At 43.4% G+C, this 11,801-nt stretch overlaps 1 protein-coding gene across 1 annotated transcript; it reads right to left on the reverse strand.

Moving 5' to 3' along the window:
* Positions 1-346: 346 nt before the first annotated feature.
* LOC146546236 (protein NLRC3-like) lies at positions 347-11,801 on the reverse strand. The gene is made up of 8 exons (XM_085266596.1): positions 11,770-11,801; positions 11,356-11,406; positions 9,245-9,323; positions 8,030-8,249; positions 6,092-7,895; positions 4,834-5,007; positions 423-596; positions 347-365 (listed from the first exon to the last, which is right to left on the reverse strand). Exons 1-8 carry the CDS (start codon positions 11,799-11,801, stop codon positions 347-349), a joined length of 2,553 nt encoding a protein of 850 aa, XP_085122722.1.

Below are 11,801 nucleotides of genomic sequence, written 5' to 3' on the forward strand. Positions count from 1 at the left end.
ACACATAATGAATGAAAACAGGCAAGATAAGAAGCAATGCTCAGTGCATTATGGGAAGCCTCCAAGTCTATTGCAGCAAAGCTAAAGGAGGATTCAGGTCTCCTGATCAAGCCCCAACTATAAACTTTATTAAATAGGAACATTTTAAGCCTAATCTTAAAAGTAAAAAGGGTGTCTGAGTCTTGAATCCAAACTAGAAGTTAGTGTCACAAAAGAGGATCCTGAAAGCTGAAGGCTCTGCCTCCCATTGTAACTTTATTTTATATAAAATTATACAGGTTCTAAGTATATTTATATATATTCAAACTAGATTGTCTGTTGCAAGCATGAAAAATGTTTCTGTGTTTTATTTGTTCATGTAATGTCTGCATGAAACAAACAGGAATTAAAGACACAGTAAGGGTTTTCAGCTGTTTACATACCTGAGGCTGTCCAGTCTCCAGCCTGGATCCTTCAGTCCATCCGAGAGCAGCTTCGTCACTGAAACCCCTGGGTGATTGTAGCTCAGGTCTAACTCCCTCAAATGGGAGGGGTTGCACCTTAGAGCCGAGGCCAGAGAAGTACATCCTTCCTCTCTGATCAGACAGCCTGACAGACTGCAGACACACATAACACAACAATCCACTTATAAACACTGCACAGAAGGATTGTTTTATTTGTTTTTGTTTTCAATTTGGGTTTTTTCAAATAAAATATTATACGTCTATTTCATTCAATTAAGCTTTATGATGTGACAGTCCACAACAGTAAACACTAGGTGTCATATCTACTTTTGAAAACACTAGGAACTACAAGTAAGCCTCCACCCTGAAATTGAATATGATGTTATGTGTTCTTTACAGCCTGATAATTCAGCACTTTGTCAAAAGAAAGATTTTAGTTCTATGATGAATTTAACAGGAAGCCCTTAAATAGAAGCTTTTGGGGGAGAGATCTGATTTCTTTTTTCTCCCTCTCTCTAATCTCTCTGCAGCATTTTGCAGCAAATGAAGACTTTTTAGAGAGATTTTAGAAGATCCTGAAAATAATGACTTACACTAGACCATCCTCAAAGTAGCAAATGCTCCAATTAATTTTTTCAGCATCACTCTAAAACATTAATGATGCTCTTTTTAAATTGTTTACATTTTAGCTTTGTTTGCCAGATGAAAAAGAACCCAAACACAACCCTACTCTGCTTGGCCCCAGGGTACTCCTAGTGCTGTGTCAAAGGCTAGAAAAAATGTTGAGGATGCATCAACATGGACATCTGGTGTAAAATTACTGCCAAACCAAAAAAAATGCAGATCATCAATAATTTGTTTTATATGCTGGATCAGTCAGGGCCTGGAATAACAACTGCCTGCAATGCTGTTGGCGAAGAGGGTGGAAACTGTGGTACTGTTAGCCAATGACCAAGGAAGACAAAAGGGGGAAGGTGTATTAAAAGGCAGCAAGAGAGAAGCAGCCAGGAATGTGGACTGATATATATTAGAGAGAAAAAGATGATACAGATGCAGCCAGCCACTTAAAATGGCTGCCTGGTCCCTGACACGACCATGGTGGACATGTGGCCAATTCCTGACCGATTCCCGGCTGATATATGGCAGTGATGATATCCTCCACCTGTGACGTACACTATGCAACCCCAAGAAACAGATGACCCAGCGATACTCAAACTCCTTCACTCGGCTCCCTGACCCGGAGTGGGCACTTCACTTCACCCTTTTCGCAGCAAATGGCCGCCCCTCACTGAACCTGGTTTTTTCCTGTTAAAAGAGAGTTTTTCCTTCCCACTGTCACCAACGTGCTTGCTCATAGGGGGTCACATGATGGTTGGGGTTTTCTTTTTATGTATTATTGTAGGGTCTACCTTACAATATAAAGCACTTTGAGGCAACTGTTGTTGTGACTTGGCACTATATAAATGAAATTGAATTGAATTTCAGCTTCGGCCTTGGAGCTTCCAGCTGGTGAGGGGAGGCCGCATAAAGATAGTGGTTGTCTGGGTTTGGTTTAGGGCAAAAAAACTGAATTCCAATTTTGCAGTTGATATAATGTTCATCACTGCTCCCCAGATCTGTCCATTTCCTGTTGCAGAGTCGTGAGCTTCTCCATGATTTTGTTCATATTGCATTCAATAAACACAGTCTGAGTACTCATGGTTATACCCACCTTATCAATCAGCCTTGTGTGATTTTGAGCAGCTTTAACCGCTTTCATTATTTATCGATAAGCCAGGGCCGCGCCAGGTCCAATCAGCAAGAACCCAGTTATCATGGTTCCGAAAAGGTAGATGTCTTTAACGTCCTCCATTGAGTGTGTTGCCAGGCATATGACATGCAACTTCTCCCAGCCGTCTATCAGGTATCCAGCAGCAAATGTAGTAACGCCGTTACTTGTAACGCTGTTATTCCCATCACTGCTCGTAAGGGTCTTCTGAATTGCTCTTTGTCTGGTCCCTCACCCAGGACCAATTTGCCATGGGATACCCTACCAGGGGGCCAAAAAGCCACAGGGATCCCTGGGACACACAAACCCCTCCACCACGATAAGGTAGCGATTCATGGAGGGGATACTTGAGGGCACATTGGAGTTTGCTCAACCACTCTACATGTGTTTTGTGGAATTGAAGAAGGCATTCGAGTTCGTCCCTCGGGTATCCTGTGGGAGGTGCTGTGGGAGTATGGGGTGTCTGGCCCATTGTTACAGGCCATTCAATCCTTATACAACCGCTGCAAGAGATGGTCTGTATAGCCGGCAATGAGTCGGACTCATTCTCGGTGGGTGATGGGCTCAGCCAGGGCTGCTATTTGTCACCGATTCTGTTCATAATTTTTATGGACAGAATTTCTAGGTGCAGCAAAGTGGTGGAAGGCTTTCACTTAGGTGGTCTCAGAATCTCATCTCTGCTTTTCACAGATGATGTGGTTCTGTTGGCTTCATCGGGTGATGGACTCCAGCTAGCACTGGAACGGTTGGCAGCCGAGTGTGAAGTAGTGGGAATGAGGATCAGCACCTCTAAATCTGAGGCCATGGTTCTCAACCGGAAAAGGTTGGAGTGCCCACTCAAGTGGAGGAGTAAGTGGAGGAGTTCAAGTTTCAGGGTGAGTGATGGGAGAAGTGAGCCGGAGATCGACAGATGGACTGGTGCTGTGGCTGCAGTGATGTGGACACTGTACCGATCCGTCGTGGTGAAGAGAGAGCTGAGAGTAAAAGTGAAGCTCTCAATGTATCGGCCGATCTACATCCCTACCCTCACCTATGGTCACGAGCTGTGGGTAGTGACCAAAAGAATGAGATCGCGGATACAAGCGGCGGAAATGAGCTTCCTCCGAAGAGCAGATCCAGGACATGCTGGAGAGATTATATCTCTCGACTGGCCTGGGTAAGCCTTGGTGTTCTCCCCCAGACAAGCTGGAGGAGGTGACTGGGGAGAGGGAAGTCTGGGCTTCTCTGCTTAGGCTGCTGCCCCCACGACCCGGCCTTGGATAAACAGAAGAAGATGGATGGATGGATGGATGGATGGATGGATAGATGGATGAACCTGCTGTGATGTATGGCCTGAGGACCGTGGCACTGACAAAAACAAACAGGAGGGGGTGGCAGAACTAAAGACGCTAAGTGTCTGTGAAGGTTCTCAGTCATCCAGGTCATCGTAGTCAAAGGAGCTTGCAAAGAAAAGCGTCTGGACTTCTTTAAGTTGCTTGAAGACGTTTCACCTCTCATCCGAGAAGCTTCTTCAGTTCTAAGGTCAAATGGTGGAGAGTCCCAGATATAAACCTAGTGGGAGTGACCCCCACAGAGGGACAAAAGGACCCCCTGATGATCCTCTAATCACCTGAGCCAAGGTGTGAAATTGGGTGTGGGTCCCAATCAGCCAGAGTTTCGGGTGTGTTCATTGTGAAACCTGGCCCCACCTTGTCATGCGAATTCCTGAGATCAGATGGCCCAGGATGTGAGTGGGCGTTAAGGCGTCTGGGAAGGGATCTCAAAACTGAATTATAGATGGCAGAGAGTTGGTGTCGTAAACCCCCGCCTCTCTGTCCAAAATGTGAACATAGGCATCCTCGAAAGAGTGTCCTTTATCCTTAAGATGCAGATGGACTGCTGAGTCTTGTCCTGTGGAGGTGGCTCTTCTGTGTTGTGCCATGCGCTTGTGAAGTGGCTGTTTGGTCTCTCCAATGTAGAGGTCTGAGCATTCCTCGCTGCACTGTACAGCATACACCACGTTGTTAAGTTTGTGTTTTGGCGTTTTGTCTTTCGGGTGAACCAGTTTCTGTCTGAGTGTGTTGCTGGGTCTGAAATACACTGGGATGTCATGCTTGGAGAAAACTCTCCTGAGTTTTTCTGATACACCGGCTACATAGGGGATGACAATGTTGTTGCGTCTGTCCTTCTTATCCTCCTTCGCTGGTGTCTGGTCTTCTTTTCTGTGTTTCTAAAGACGCTAAGATTGACACTGGCAGTGATAAGGATGGTGATACCTATACATGGTGTAAGAGTAGTAGGTGGATAACCATATCTGTATTTATAATTTACATACTAAGGATATTAAATGATCAATGAAGAACACTAACACCTTACTTATTCATTACTAATGCTTAATAGTCTGACGTTATTATAGAGTCCTACCGGAAAGTGGTATGTCAACAATACAAAATAACAAAACTCAGATGGAACAGTGCAAAAATTTATTTTTTAATACAAATCTAAGACAAAAACTAATTCAAGAAAATCTCCATATTAATTAACAGTGTAATAACACAAATAAAGATAAATGGGTCACTTGACAATTCAGTAAGGGTTAAATGTACAATTCAAACTCTCAATGATAAAATTATAAATTCTGACCTGAGAGTTTCTAGTGTACAGTGTGGAGTCCTCAGTCCAACAGACAGAAACTCCACTCCTGAATCAAGCAGGTCATTGTTGCTCAGGTCCACCTCTATCAGACTAGAGCACCGGGCACCGACAAGTAAGGATAGAGCTTCACAGCTCCTCGCCGAGAGGTTACAGTCATTTAGACTAAATGAAAAAACAAACAAAAACTGCTATTTAGAATAATCCAAAATGGCATTTAATAATATATGCACATACAAAAACACACAAATATGTAGGATTGCTTTCTACTATTTGAACAACATCGCTAAAATTAGAAACATCCTGTGTCAGAGGGCCACTAAAAAATGGTTCATGCATTTATTGCTTCAAGGCTGGACTACTGCAATTCATTATTATCTGAATGTCTTAAAAACTCCCAGAGAACCTTTCAGTTGATCCAAAATGCTGCAAGACTCCTGACAGGGACTAGAAAGAGACAGCATATTTCTCCTGTACTGACTTCTCTTCATGGAGTTGTTCTTCATGAATTGTTCTTCTCACATACAAAGTCTTGAATAATCAAGATATTTCCCATCTTATCTTAATAACTTTATATTAGAGTATCACCCCAATAGATAGTGCAGACTGCTGGCTTTCTTGAGGTTACGAGGATATTTAAAAGAAGAATGGGAGGATGAGCCTTCAGCTTTCAGGCCCTTCTTCTGTGGAACCAGCTTCCAGGCTCATCCTCCCATTCTACTCTTAAATACTCTAGGAACTGCAAGAAAGCCAGTCATCTGAGCTTGAAACTCTCTTGTGGGGTAATATTGTACTATGAAGTATTTGAGACAAGATGGGGCCTGATTACTCAAAACCTTTTATGCGAGAAGAACTAGAAGTATTTCATACTTGATTGTGAGTGCTGACACTCATTTATTTCAATAGTTTTAAAGTTTCATGAGGCACCCATTACACTGTTTAAGTTATTTTTGAATTGTCCTGTTTAATGTTTAGTTCATCTGACTCATCATATAAAAGCTTTAAGGGGTTAGATGAATTAGTAATTCTAAATTGCCCATAGGTGTGTGACTGTGAGTGGGAATGTTTGTCTTTCTCTGTGTGTTAGCCATGCGATAGACTGGCGAGCTGACCAAGGTGTACCCTGCCTCTCAGCCTCTTACAGCTGGGATGGGCTTCAGCGCCCCCATGACCTGATAAGGATAAACAGAAGAAAATGGATAGATGGCTTTTAAAGACAAAAAATGGATGAACAATAATGTTTACTTACAGAGCTTTGTTGGAGGCTTTGACCACTGGCAGAAGTCTCAGAAGAGCCTCCTCTGAAGCAGAGTATTTTTTCAGGTCAAATACATCCAGATCTTTTTCTGATGACAGTAGGATGAAAACCAGAGCTGACCACTGAGCAGGAGACAGTTTATTTGTCGAAAGAGTTCCTGAACTCAGGGACTGTTGGATCTCCTCCACTAGAGAACGATCATTCAGTTCATTCAGACAGTGGAACAGATTGATGCTTTTCTCTACAGACAGATTCTCACCGAACTTCATCTTGATGTACTGGACTGTTTTCTGATTGGTCTGTGAGCTACTTCCTGTCTGTGTCAGCAGGCCTTGTAGGAGAGTCTGATTGGTCTGCAGTGAAAGACCCAGGAGGAAGCGGAGGAACAAGTCCAGGTGTCCATTTGGACTCTGTAAGGCCTTGTTCACAGCACTCTGGTAGAAGTGTTTCTCTGCAGATTCTCTTGTGTCAGACTTCTTGGAGGTTGTTTGTTGTTCTTCCAGCAGATTGAGTCCAGAGTTGATGAAGGTCAGATGGACATGAAGAGCAGCCAGAAACTCCTGAACACTCAGATGGATGAAGCAGAACACCTTGTCCTGGTACAGTCCTCTCTCCTCTTTAAAGATCTGTGTGAACACTCCTGAGCACACTGAGGCTGCTCTGATATCAATGCCACACTCTGTCAGGTCTGATTCATAGAAGATCAGGTTTCCTTTCTGCAGCTGATCAAAAGCCAGTTTTCCCAGAGACTCGATCATCTTCCTGCTCTCTGGACTCCAGTGTGGATCTGTCTCAGCTCCTCCATCATACTTTGTAGTCTTTCGTTTAGCCTGAACCACCAGGAAGTGGATGTACATCTCAGTCAGAGTCATGGGAAGCACTCCTCTTCTGGTTTTCAGCACATCCTCCAGAACTGTAGCAGTGATCCAGCAGAAGACTGGGATGTGGCACATGATGTGGAGGCTTCGTGATGTCTTGATGTGGGAGATTATCCTGCTGCTTCGCTTCTTATCCCTGAATCTCTTCCTGAAGTACTCCTCCTTCTGTGGGTCAGTGAACCCTCTGATTTCTGTCACCATGTCAAAACACTTGGGTGAGATCTGATTGGCTGCTGCAGGTCGTGTGGTTATCCAGAGGTGAGCAGAGGGAAGTAGCTTCCCCTTGATGAGGTTTATCAGCAGCACATCCACTGAGGTGGACTTTCTAGGGTCAGTTAGGATTGTAGTTTTGTGGAAGTCCAGAGGAAGTCGACACTCATCCAGACCATCAAAGATGAACACAACCTGGAAGTCTTCAAAGCTGCAGATTTCTGCTTCTTTGGTTTCAGTAAAGAAGTGATGAACAAGTTCCACCAAGCTGAACTTTTCCTCTTTCAGCACATTCAGCTCTCTGAAAGTGAATGGAAATATGAACTGGATGTCCTGGTTGGCTTTGTCTTCAGCCCAGTCCAGGGTGTATTTCTGTGTTAAGACTGTTTTCCCAATGCCAGCCACTCCCTTTGTCAGCAATGTTCTGATTGGTTCATCTCTTCCAAGTGAGGCTTTAAAGATGTCTTCTTGTCCAATTGTAGTTTCTAGACTATCTAGTTTCTTGAATGCTGTTTCAATCTGTCTGACCTCATGTTCATCATTGACCTCTGCAGTCCCTCCCTCTGTGATGTAGAGCTCTGTGTAGATCTGATTCAGAAGGGTTGGGTTTCCTGCTTTAGCGATGCCCTCAAACACACACTGGAACTTCTTCTTCAGATTAGATTTAAGTTCACATATAGTCCAACCCAAGTCCCTAATTGAAGTTTCTAAAAGAACAAAAAAAATAAAATAAATAGTCAATAGTTATCAAGTGCACATTTTGCATGTTTGTTCATCACATGAAACATGAATCAATATCCCATTAATTCGCCATGTTAAATCTATAGAGAAATCTTCTTACTGCTCTGCAGACAATGGGCCAGCTCGACCTCCTTCATTCTCTTCAGGAAATTCAGTGTGATTTTCACCACTGCATCTCTGCTGCTCCTCAACTCTTGATCTCCACCCTCGTTCTCTGCTCCCCTCTCACTCTCTAAGCGTTCTGGGTAATCTGGGCTCAGAACCTTCTGGATCTTCTTCAGTTCATTCTTTACAAACATTATAATGTTGTCTTCCAGCAGCTGGAACAGAATACTATATGAATGCCCCAGTCAATCAACATCCTTCGCTACTTGTTTGGTGAGAGGTAGAGAAAAATCAAAAAAAGACAGGGAGACCAGGAACAACAAATTGAAAATCATTTTAAAAATAATTTTAAAAAAGAAGAAAGTTGAAGACACATTGAAGACAGACAATAATAGCATGTACACTGTCAAAAGTTTTAGAACACCCTAATTTTTCCATTTTTTCTTCCAGTCTTCAGTAGTCTAGTGGTGGTATTTCATATCCCAGGCAAACCTCTTTTTCTTATTCTAATGTCTTAGGAATGGCTTTCTTGCTGCAACTAATCCTGTCAAACCTGTAGCTCAACGTCTCCTCTCCCTTTCACCTCCTCCACAGTTGAAACAGACTTGCTTACTATAACCACTATTAAGCTGTGCTTGAAGCTGTTGTCTTTTGAGCTGCCTATCGCACAAGCTGTTAACACTCAGAAACTCTTCCTCTGATTCAGTTGTAGCTTTGGGTCTGCCAGACCTCTTCCTGTCAGAGTTTGCCCCAGTTTCTGAGTGCCTTTTGATTGATTTCTATATCAGAGTTTCACTGTGTAGAGATTGTTCTAGAAAGAAATCTATAATTTTATTAAAATCTATCTAGTCCACATTCTTTACTGGATAATGCTAACATAGCCATCGGTCCCAATAAAGGCAAAGGCACATTGCTCCTACATTGTTTTGGCCCACCAGCCAGCCAAAGCTTCATTTGAAAAAGGTGCTTAGTTGTGCTTCCAATTTGTCCCACTTCACCTTATCACCAGTGCTACCAAAAAAATAATACTTGTTATATGCACCATTATTGCTCAGAGCAAAGAGGAATGGCTAAACATTTCACATTCTACAAAATGCAAAGGAAAGGGTGTGACCACTAACCTTCTCTTTAAAATACAAATAGCTCTGAGCCACAACATTGAAATGGCTGTAAACACATCAGATGTAAAAGTAACTGTACATGTACAGACCATAAATATGGATTCCAGGTGTGTTTGATGCTGCTGGGCAGACTGACCACTGGGAACCTCTGAGCTCTCCTGGTCCACTCTGTGGAGGAATCATGAACAAGAATAAACATACTGACTAGCAACCAAAGATGCTGCTCGTTCTCCATTTCCTACAAAAACAGCTCAGAACTTTTTTTGACTGTAGCTCTGCTCTGCGGTATTTGACATGCTGACATAAGGAAATTTATGTCATGTTTTTATATAACAGCATTATATAACACCAGCAACACAAAGCTTCAATCACAGTGTTGATCCAAAATCCCAGAATAAAGTCTTCGCAACATTTGCCGTTTCTGTCAGAATATATTCTCTGTCAACCAGGTAATGGCAGTCTAAGAACATTAAAGAAGTTCAAACATTTTCTTTCTAAGTTTCCTGAAGATGTTTTACATCTCATCTGAGAAACTTCTGTTGTAAAGCCAAATGGTGGAGAAATCCAGGTTTTCAAACCCTAGTGGGGGTTGTCCCTTCAGATGGTTGTTAACCCTCTATTGATCATGTGACTCATCACATCAGTAAAGGTGTGAAAAAAAAGGCTTGGGTGATTGTCACCATTATCCTAAAAGTAAAGTGACTGTTTGATTTTGTTTTAGTCCAAATGGATCAATCCCTCTTAATAACAATCTTTTTTTCCCCATTCAACTTCTTTTGTCATGAACCGAAGTTCCGAGCGCAGGCAGGACCCAGTAGCAGAACACACACACTAGGGTAGGAGCGAATAAAGAAAGTAATTTTTATTGCAACTAAAGGTGTCCCGTGAGGGTAGCCAGAAAAACAACGTATGAAACCAGAAGAAACCGAGGGACCGCACAGGGAACACCGAGAGCGGGGCTGTGAGAGGCTGTAAAACAAAAAGAGAGACAGATTACTGGGGTGCGGAAAAAAGGCAGCATACGAGGGAAGGTGGAGTGTGCGTCTCACGGTGATAGCCGGGCCGAGTGAACCAGAGGGGGGTGGAGCTCCAAAAGGGGTCGAGACGGCGAAGCTGAATGTGAACCAAATCTCAGGCGGACAGGTGGACAGGCAGGTGGCTCGAAAAAAAAAAAAACACGCCGAGTTGTGATCTGGGTACACAGGGAAAAAAACAGTGTTAGGTCCGATGGAGAGTTTGTCATACGAGTTCTTTTCCGCAGGCGTACGTTACCGCTGAGAGGCGACTACGGACTGGCGTGGAGCAGCAGGTAGGGCAGGATTAAATAGTCCACCTGGTGATCGCCTGGGATGGGATGCAGGTGTGGGGTTAGCAGCCACGCTCGTGGGCGTGGACATCCCAGCAGCACCCCGGATGCCGGGCCGCGGACCATGACATCTTTCTCTTCTTCATATTGTCCTGCTGATCTTCTCATGGCTCATTTGGGTGTTTTTTTTCCAGAATTTGTTTGTGTGTTTAGGGGTGGGCGGTATAAACGGTATACGGTAGAAACGATATAAATTTGGCCAACGATAGAGATTTTGACTATGCCGCTCTACCACAATAGAGGCAGCGCATGTTGATGGTGTCATCAAGCTGCACCTGTTTTGGTTGAAAGCATTGCAGCGGCTGCAAACAATATCATCTGCAAATTATGCCAGGCGACAGTAATAGCAAAGAGACAAAGCACTTTTAGAATATGGGGAAAGCCAAAAACTGCGCTTCCTCCACTTCCGTACCATTGATTCATTAATGTTGAATTCTCTCGCAGCTGCTGTATTCCCATGTTGTTGCAGTATATTAATGACTAACCTCGTATTGTGGGTGGATTATGTCACGTCCGGTGTGGCAGACGTGTGGAATATATTAGGACCCAAAATGCGGCAAGCTCAGGTGCAGGTGAGTATTTATTAAACAAAAGGGAATACAAACAACAATGGCACTGGGAACATAAAACTAGAACCTAAACTGGGTAAAACTAACAAAACAAACCAGAAGCAAAGATGTAGGGAGGTCCGGGGAAATACACACGAAGAGAAGGAGGGAGACCGAGGGGAAACAACACAGACGAACCAGCAACGAGGACGAGGTAACACACACTATAAATACACACGCCAGGAATCAGGGGATGGGAAACAGGAGGGGAACACACCTGGAAGACATGACAACTGACGAGGCAGGGGAAACGTAAACAGAACACACTGACAGAGCCCTTCAAAGTTAAACAGGAAACACATACACATAATGACACAGACTCAGAGACGCGGACTAAACACAGAGACCTACTACACTAAGGGAATGCACAAGCAGGGAAGACACCAAACAGAGGGAACACCACTAAACCCTAGAAAATACAAAACTATCAAAAGTAAAAGTACATAACCAAAAACACTGGGTCACCGACCCAGGACCATGACAGATTATCTCAGTTGTTCTCCTAACTGAAGTTTGGTACGTTTATAGCATCCTGACATGCAACTGCATTTGTCCCTAACTACCAGAAACCCTCACGTTAACTTTTATCGAGTGGAAAAAAGTTCATCCTACAGCTTCACTGTGCTAATGTTATGCTAACATAGCTTTATCGCTGGCGATCACGTAGGACAT

The sequence above is a fragment of the Mchenga conophoros genome, unplaced genomic scaffold (genome assembly GCF_057382185.1).
Source record: "Mchenga conophoros isolate Kocher_MC1m ecotype Shallow Benthic unplaced genomic scaffold, M_conophoros_male_GT1.1 unmapped_scaffold_1, whole genome shotgun sequence".
NCBI classification, from domain to species: domain Eukaryota; kingdom Metazoa; phylum Chordata; class Actinopteri; order Cichliformes; family Cichlidae; genus Mchenga; species Mchenga conophoros.

Coding starts and splice junctions, on each gene's coding strand:
- LOC146546236 (XM_085266596.1), bottom strand. CDS start 11,801: ATGTCCTACGTGATCGCCAGCGATAAAGCTAT. Junction 9,324..11,355: donor CCTGCCTCGTCAGTTGTCAT/GTCTTCCAGGTG, acceptor ATTCCTCCACAG/AGTGGACCAGGAGAGCTCAG. Junction 597..4,833: donor TGTACACTAGAAACTCTCAG/GTCAGAATTTAT, acceptor GTGTGTCTGCAG/TCTGTCAGGCTGTCTGATCA.